The 8945-nt window shown below is 49.5% G+C and overlaps 1 protein-coding gene across 1 annotated transcript; it reads right to left on the bottom strand.

Annotated features, from left to right (window-relative positions):
• Positions 1 to 4879: 4879 nt before the first annotated feature.
• Positions 4880 to 7811, bottom strand: LOC130284637 (protein spinster homolog 1-like). The gene is made up of 2 exons (XM_056535160.1): positions 7650 to 7811; positions 4880 to 6460 (listed from the first exon to the last, which is right to left on the bottom strand). Exon 2 carries the CDS (start codon positions 6433 to 6435, stop codon positions 4921 to 4923), a length of 1515 nt encoding a protein of 504 aa, XP_056391135.1. The 5' UTR covers positions 6436 to 6460; positions 7650 to 7811; the 3' UTR covers positions 4880 to 4920.
• Positions 7812 to 8945: the final 1134 nt, after the last annotated feature.

The raw sequence follows: 8945 nt of genomic DNA, 5'->3' as shown, positions 1-8945 counted from the left end.
CACTAAGGCAACAGGTGGGAACCAATTAAGCTAATTGGGCCAGGCACCAATCATTGGTGCACTGGCCCTTTAAGTCTCAGGGAGCTGGCGCGCGCGCGCCCTAGAGAGCGGAGCCGCGCGCGCCAGCACATGATCGCAGGAGACGGGAACGGGTAAGTGACCTGGGATGCGACTCGCAAGCGGGCGCGTCCCGCTGTGCGAATCGCATCCCCAACGGCCATGGCAGAGCAGCGCTCCCGGTCAGCGCTGACCGGGGAGCTGCAGGGAGAAGGACGCCGTGAGCGCTCCGGGGAGGAGCGGGGACCCGGAGCGCTAGGCGTAACAGTACCCCCCCCCTTAGGTCTCCCCTTCTCTTTATCGGGTAACTGCCTCCCCTGGGATGAGGACACCGGGAAAGGATGGAGGGATTCCTCAACGGCAGGCAGAACCGCAGGAGTAGGAATGGGGAGAGAGGGCAGAGGGCGAGACCTGGCACGGGGTAGTGTGACACCAGGACGAGGGCCATGAGGGGACACAGAGGTTTGCCTGATGGGACTGGGAGGGGGGGAGAGGCATTTCCTGAGGCAGGCAGAGTCCTTAATGACCTTAGGGGGAGCGGATACAGGAGGAACCACAGAGTCACGGCAAGGGTTACTGGGAACCGGTCTTAGACAGTCCTTGGAACAAGAGGGCCCCCAACTCTTGATCTCCCCAGTGGACCAATCCAGGGTTGGGGAATGAAGTTGAAGCCAGGGAAGTCCAAGGAGAATTTCCGAGGTGCAATTGGGGAGGACCAAAAGTTCAATCCTCTCGTGATGAGATCCGATGCTCATTAGAAGGGGCTCCGTGCGGAAGCGTATGGTACAATCCAACCTGGCTCCGTTGACCGCGGAAACGTGGAGTGGCTTCACAAGACGGGTCACCGGAATGCGGAATTTATTCACTAAGGATTCCCGAATAAAATTCCCAGAAGCTCCAGAGTCCAGGCAGGCCACGGCTGAGAGGGGAGAGCTGGCTGAAGTGGAAATCCGAACAGGTACCGTGAGACGTGGAGAAGCCGACTTGGCATCAAGAGACGCCACACCCACGAGAGCTGGGTGCGAGCGTGCGTTTCCCAGACGTGGAGGACGGATTGGGCAATCCACCAAAAAATGTTCAGTACTGGCACAGTATAGACAAAGATTCTCTTCCTTACGGCGATTCCTCTCTTCCAGGGTCAGGCGAGACCGATCCACTTGCATGGCCTCCTCGGCGGGAGGCCTAGGCGCAGATTGCAGTGGAGACTGTGGGAGAGGTGTCCAGAGATCCAAGTCTTTTTCCTGGCGGAGCTCTTGATGCCTCTCAGAAAAACGCATGTCAATGCGAGTGGCTAGATGAATGAGTTCATGCAGGTTAGCAGGAGTCTCTCGTGCGGCCAGAACATCTTTAATGTTGCTGGATAGGCCTTTTTTAAAGGTCGCGCAGAGAGCCTCATTATTCCAGGATAGTTCAGAAGCAAGAGTACGGAATTGTATGGCGTACTCGCCAACGGAGGAATTACCCTGGACCAGGTTCAGCAGGGCAGTCTCAGCAGAAGAGGCTCGGGCAGGTTCCTCAAAGACGCTTCGAATTTCCGAGAAGAAGGAGTGTACAGAGGCAGTGACGGGGTCATCGCGGTCCCAGAGCGGTGTGGCCCATGACAGGGCCTTTCCAGACAGAAGGCTGACCACGAAAGCCACCCTAGACCTTTCAGTAGGAAACTGATCCGACATCATCTCCAAGTGCAAGGAACATTGCGAAAGAAAGCCACGGCAAAACTTAGAGTCCCCATTAAATTTGTCCGGCAAGGACAGGCGGAGGCTAGGAGCGGCCACTCGCTGCGGAAGGGGTGCAGGAGGTGGCGGAGGAGATGATTGCTGCTGCAGTTGCGACTGAAGTTGGTGCACAATGGTGGACATTTCCGACAGCCGGTGGGATAGATGGGCGATCTGTCGGGATTGCTGGGCGACCACCGTGGTGAGATCAGAGATGGACTGCTGGGGAACCTCAGCGGGATCCATGGCCGGATCTACTGTCACGATGCCGGCTGGCAGGAGGTGGATCCTCTGTGCCAGAGAGGGATGGCGAGGACCGTGCTAGTGGACCGGTTCTAAGACACTACTGGTTTTCACCAGAGCCCGCCGCAAAGCGGGATGGTCTTGCTGCGGCGGTAGTGACCAGGTCGTATCCACTAGCAACGGCACCTCTCTGGCTGCTGAAGATAGGCGAGGTACAAGGGAGTAGGCAGAAGCAAAGTCGGACGTAGCAGAAGGTCGGGGGCAGGCGGCAAGGTTCGTAGTCAGGGGAGATAGCAGTAGTTCTGGTACACAGGGTATAAACATACAAAACGCTTTCACTGGCACTAAGGCAACAGGTGGGAACCAATTAAGCTAATTGGGCCAGGCACCAATCATTGGTGCACTGGCCCTTTAAGTCTCAGGGAGCTGGCGCGCGCGCGCCCTAGAGAGCGGAGCCGCGCGCGCCAGCACATGATCGCAGGAGACGGGAACGGGTAAGTGACCTGGGATGCGACTCGCAAGCGGGCGCGTCCCGCTGTGCGAATCGCATCCCCAACGGCCATGGCAGAGCAGCGCTCCCGGTCAGCGCTGACCGGGGAGCTGCAGGGAGAAGGACGCCGTGAGCGCTCCGGGGAGGAGCGGGGACCCGGAGCGCTAGGCGTAACAGTGATGTCACAGTACAGGGATAATACACACAGTGATGTCACAGTACAGGGATAATATACAGAGTGTTATCACAGTACAGGGATAATATACAGAGTGATGTCACAGTGCAGGGATAATACACAGTGATGTCACATTACAGGGATAATACACACAGTGATGTCACAGTACAGGGACAATACACAATGATGTCAAAGTACAGAGATAATACACAGTGATGTCACAGTACAGGGATAATACACAGTGTTGTTACAGTACAGGGATAATACACACAGTGATGTCACAGTACAGGGATAATACACAGAGTGATGGCACAGTACAGAGATAATACACAGTGACGTCACAGTACAGGGATAATACACAGTGATGGCACAGTACAGAGTTAATACACAGTGATGTCACATTACAGGGATAATACACAGAGTGATGGCACAGTACAGAGATAATACACAGGGATGTCACAGTATAACCATCTCACAGCCGGACCACCATGTAATTTCAGCAGAAAATAAAGCAGGGCCTCATGTTCAAGTTTCGCCTAAGGCCTCACAAAGTCTAGAGCCGCCTCTGGTCGGCCCTACCATGGGACCCGGTGGGACCATAAGTCCCAGGTGGCACTTTTCAGGGGCGGCATTTTGCTGCCCCCTTTTTTTTTTGTGCCTAGTAGGTTCATGGTAGGGTTGGCGCCGCCGCTGCTCACTGTTCTAAAGCAGCTGCAGGGTATAATAGCGCAGCGGGCACTTTAGACAGTGAGTCTGCCTCCGGCCAACCAGGGTCTGACGAGGGACGTCGCACAAGTGACGTACTTCTGCAGACCCGCTCAGGAGGACGTCAGTGACGTCACTCGTCAGGCCGCTGCCGGAGAGGAGAAGCGCTGTGCAGGGCAGGTAAGTGTGTCTCTGTGTGTGTCTGTGTCTGTCTGTGTGTTTGGGGGGGCTATGGCTACCTAATGTGAGGAATCTATGCTACCTAATGTGGGGAAACTATGTTACCTAATGTGGGGATAGTATGCTACCTAATGTGGGGAAGCTATGCTACCTAATGTGGGGAAACTATGTTACCTAATGTGGGGAATCTGTGCTACCTAATGTGGGGAAACTATGCTACCTAATGTGGGGAAACTATGTTACCTAATGTGGGGAATCTGTGCTACCTAATGTGGGCAAACTTTGCTACCTAATGTGGGGAAACTATGTTACCTAATGTGGGGAAACTATGTTACCTGATGTGGGGAATCTGTGCTACCTAATGTGGGGAAACTATGCTACCTAATGTGGGGAAACTATGTTACCTAATGTGGGGAATCTGTGCTACCTAATGTGGGGAAACTATGCTACCTAATGTGGGGAAACTATGTTACCTAATGTGGGGAATCTGTGCTACCTATTGTGGGGAAACTATGCTACCTAATGTGGACAAACTATGCTACCTAGTGTGGGCAAACTATGCTACCTAATGTAGGGAATCTATGCTACCTAATGTGGGGAAACTATGCTACCTAATGTGGGGAAACTATGTTACCTAATGTGGGGAATCTGTGCTACCTATTGTGGGGAAACTATGCTACCTAATGTGGACAAACTATGCTACCTAATGTGGGGAAACTATGTTACCTGATGTGGGGAATCTGTGCTACCTAATGTGGGGAAACTATGCTACCTAATGTGGGGAAACGATGTTACCTAATGTGGGGAATCTGTGCTACCTAATGTGGGGAAACTATGCTACCTAATGTGGGGAAACTATGTTACCTAATGTGGGGAATCTGTGCTACCTATTGTGGGGAAACTATGCTACCTAATGTGGACAAACTATGCTACCTAGTGTGGGCAAACTATGCTACCTAAGGTAGGGAATCTATGCTACCTAATGTGGGGAAACTATGCTACATAATGTGAGGAAACTATGCCACCTAATGTTGGGAATCTATGCTACCTAATGTTGGGAATCTATGCTACCTAATGTGGGGGGATTGAATGAGCTGCGGCATATGGGAGGCCTTAATAAATAATTAGAAACTTATACAGCAAGTGACATATGGAGGTCGGGGGGGGGGGTGCATGACAATTGATGTTTTGGGGAGGGGGCACAGGCACATTCTTTGCACAAGGGCCCTCTGCTGTCTGTGTCCGCCCCTGGGTATAGAATAAGGGGTAAAGTGGAACATACAACAAATGCAGTTTTTTTTTTCTTAATTTTTTTTAATGAAGTAAACGGGACAAAGGTAAGCAATGACTTTTCCTCAGTCTGAAGCGCGGTCCTCATCGGCAGGAAGCAGTGAGGAGGAGGAGGATGACGGAGGTTCTGATTCCATCTCTGCTTCTTTTTCGTCCCTCTCTATATATAGGGCCGTGGCCATGAAGAAGGCCCCTCCGATGACTGCCATTATGGTGCAGGTCATGAGGGCATACTCCAGGCTGCGGTATTTCAGAAGAGGGGATTTGGCATATCCTCGTTCGTAGGTGTCAGATATTAGGCCGATGAGGTACGGGCTGCCGGCGTCACCTAGGAGGTGATAGATTGTCATCTGCACGGCCAGGGCTGAAGATCTCCTCCACGGAGTTACTACTTTTAGTATAATGTCAGATATGAGGGTGAAATTTACTGACAGAAGCGTCTCTCCGATGAAGATGAAGATGTTGGTGGCAACGAGGCTGATGTTGCCAAAAGTCAATGCCAACAGAAGAAAAGGGGCGGAGAGCATCATCGTGCATCCACACACAAGCGGGTCCGCCCGTGGGTTGGATTTGCGATATCTTTTACTTATCTCCGTCCCTGCTACAACTCCCAGAATGCCGGAAACGACTGTAACCACACCAAATATTAGGATGTCGTGATAGTCACATTGTTCAGCACGGCAAGGGTCCTTCTCTTGTAGGAGTGTTCGTGCGTGGGTCAGGTATGACGGACCCCATACACCTATGGCTCCCACTATGAAGGATACAGCCGTCGATCCCATGGTGGTTAACATGAAGCTTCGATTTTTAAATAGTTTTTTCAGATCTGTCGCCCATTTGGCAAACTTCTGGGATTTGTTGTTCTTCTTCCCGTTTGTAGTCGTTCTTGGAAGCTCCTTTGTGACCAAAATCATCAAAGCCACAGCTATGAGGCCCAGGCCAGGGGTGACCCGAAATGCCCAGTGCCAATCGCCCCTTGCTGCATCAGTCACTTTGGGCCCGATGATGTATCCTAGTCCGCAGCCTACAGGTATGACGGAGTAAAACACGTTCAGCATGCGGGTCCGCTGGTCACTTGTAAAAAGGTCTGCAATGATGGAGGGGGCGATGGTGCAGAAAGTCGCCTCTCCGGCTCCAACCAGTCCACTCGTCAGCAGGAAGAGCAGGAAATACCCGTCAGGGATGAATGACAGGGTAAGTGTCATGCTCAGCCAAACGATGACTCCTGCGCAAACAGTATATTTATTATTACAGTGGTCGCCCAAATATCCGGCAATTGGTGCGACCAGCACGTAGCTTCCAATGAACAATGTATTCAATAAGCCGGACAGACTAGCATTGGTGTCATATGCTTTCTGTATATAAGGCAGCACCCCCGCCACGCTGGAGCGATTTGCATAAATGAGCAAATTAACAAAGGCGAGGATCACTACGGTGATGATGGAACGTGCGGTGGACATCACGCTTAGAGATGGCAGGTTCTGCCTCTCAGGGATATCGCCCTTTTCTACATCCATATCACTATGGTCCTCCATTGCTTCCTCCTCCTCCTTCAGCAATGGGTCTTGTGGAGAGGCCATGGTCACAGGTCAGAGCCTGAAAACACTAGAGAGAGAGAGAGATAAGTGAAGACATTAGACAACATGTCATCATTCCTGTCATTATACAATAGATCCTTCATACAGAGCAGAAATGTCCAGCACAGAACCACAAGATAACGCTAAGACCATCGCAGCCTCAGAAGAAGACGCTTCTCTATAAGTGTTTTATATGGAGACGTCTTCCCTGAGGTTATCAATGTCTGATAACCCTGAACCTGTCCGGTCCTAGTAATATCTGATAACCCTGAACCTGTCCGGTCCTAGTATTATCTGATAACCCTGAACCTGTCCGGTCCTAGTAATATCCAATAACCCTGAACCTGTCCGGTCCTAGTAATATCCGATAACCCTGAACCTGTCCAGTCCTAGTAATATCTGATAACCCTGAACCTGTCCGGTCCTAGTAATATCTGATAACCCTGAACCTGTCCGGTCCTAGTAATATCTGATAACCCTGAACCTGTCCGGTCCTAGTAATATCTGATAACCCTGAACCTGTCCGGTCCTAGTAATATCTGATAACCCTGAACCTGTCCGGTCCTAGTAATATCTAATAACCCTGAACCTGTCCGGTCCTAGTAATATCTGATAAACCTGAATCTGTCCCAGTAATGGCGGATTATAAGGGCTTGGCTGTATGGTCACTGGGCCATGTGAACTTCATACTGTAGATACAATTGGGCTATCCCACTATTTACTAATAATGAACCTACCCCACCTCATTGGGATCTATCTGTCCCCTATATGAGTTGATTTGAAAATGTTCCCTTTCGGAGTACCCAGAGTATTTCTATTGTTAGTACACACAGAATTCTATTATATACTATTATATTTCTGCCCTAATCTTTCTGTCATTCTTTTACTACACCACCAAATCTTTCTCATAGACTTATATCTTTTAGAACTTCATGAATTAGGACTCTTTTTCTTGGGGGCTTTTTTGGGCATAATTGCATTTTAGCAGTTTTGCAAGAAAAAGCTCTGGCCATGATACTATCTGTGCGTTTTATTATGTTTAATGCCTAAGCCAAGTATTGTCACAATGCTATGAGGAATATAACTTTTGTTATTTCTTTTGGAAATTAATTTCTTGTTTTTTTTTTTTTGCTAAAAAAAAAAAAGCAACAACAATAAAAAAAAACTGTCAAACAAAAAGCCCTGTGTATGTATGAATAGAAGAAGCTGAGACTTACCTTGTGGTTCTCTCTTCAGACAAGGAACGGTCAAAATCTTGAATTCTCTATCGCAAATAGAAACTCTCTAAAAAACACTTTGCACCACAGGTTGTGAATGCAAAACACACTGAAGAGACTGCAGCCGGCGCGCACCTCCTTGTACAGCTTACGGTGACATCATCACAAGCATGTGTGACATCACAGGGTTCTAAACCATCTTCAGGTATGTGTATATCTGTATAGTAAATGTGAGTAGCCGTATTAGTCCAGTGATGCAGATTGTAATACCTTTTTTATTAGACTAACAGAATTTTGTAGAGACAAACTTTCGGGATTCCTCCCTGATAATTTATAAAGTCCTTTGATCATTAGTCCTTGACTATTGGACTTGATAAAGGGCGGAATCCTGAAAGCTTGTCTCTACAAAATTCTGTTAGTCCAATAAAAAAGGTATTACAAGAGACTGCAACATATTTTTTTATTTGTGTGTGTGTATATATATATATATATATATATATATATATATATATAGTTCCAAGCGTGAGTAGGTGCCTCCAGCTAGGGTCCGTGTCCAGGATTCTGCATACGTAGTTCCAAGGAAAATGCTGTGGCACTCAAGGTATGGTGAAAAAACGAAAACTATTTATTCATCCCAAATGTGCAAAGAGCGACGTTTCAATGGTCTCACACCATCATTATCAAGCCACTTGCACATTTGGGATGTATAAATAGTTTTCATTTTTTCACCATACCTTGAGTGCCACAGCATTTTCCTTGGAACTACGTATGCAGAATCCTGGACACGGACCCTAGCTGGAGGCACCTACTCACGCTTTAGGAGTGCTGCTTTCTTCTTTGACATATATATATATATATATATATATATATATATATTAACCTCTTAAGGACGCAGGGCGTATCCATACGCCCGTGGGAATTCCGGTCCCCACCGCTAGCCGGTTGGGGACCGGAGCCGGATGCCTGCTGAAATCAATCAGCAGGCATCCCGGTATATCGCCCAGGGGGGTCATTATGCCCCCCCATGTCGGCGATGGCCGCAGATCGCTGGACAATTCAGTCCAGCGATCTGCGGCGATTCCGGGTCAATCGGGTCTCCAGTGACCCTGAATTACTGGCTGATTGGGGCCGTCTCTGACGGCCCCGAACAGCCAGAGCCTGCAGGGGTGAGGTGGCACTGGTGCCACCACACGATCGCCCTGATTCGTCGGCCGGATTACCGGCCGACCAATCAGGGCGCCTGCTGCGGGTGTCACTCCCGCACCCGCTCCGCCCCTCTTCCGGAGAACGTGAGTG

This window comes from Hyla sarda, chromosome 8, assembly GCF_029499605.1.
Source record: "Hyla sarda isolate aHylSar1 chromosome 8, aHylSar1.hap1, whole genome shotgun sequence".
Lineage (NCBI taxonomy): Eukaryota > Metazoa > Chordata > Amphibia > Anura > Hylidae > Hyla > Hyla sarda.
Note: the sequence above shows the minus strand (reverse complement) of the source record. Positions and strands in the feature narration are given on the sequence as shown.

Bases quoted from the DNA above. Each gene is read 5' to 3' on its own strand.
- LOC130284637 (XM_056535160.1), bottom strand. From the start codon at position 6,435: ATGGCCTCTCCACAAGACCCATTGCTGAAGGAGGAGGAGGAAGCAATG.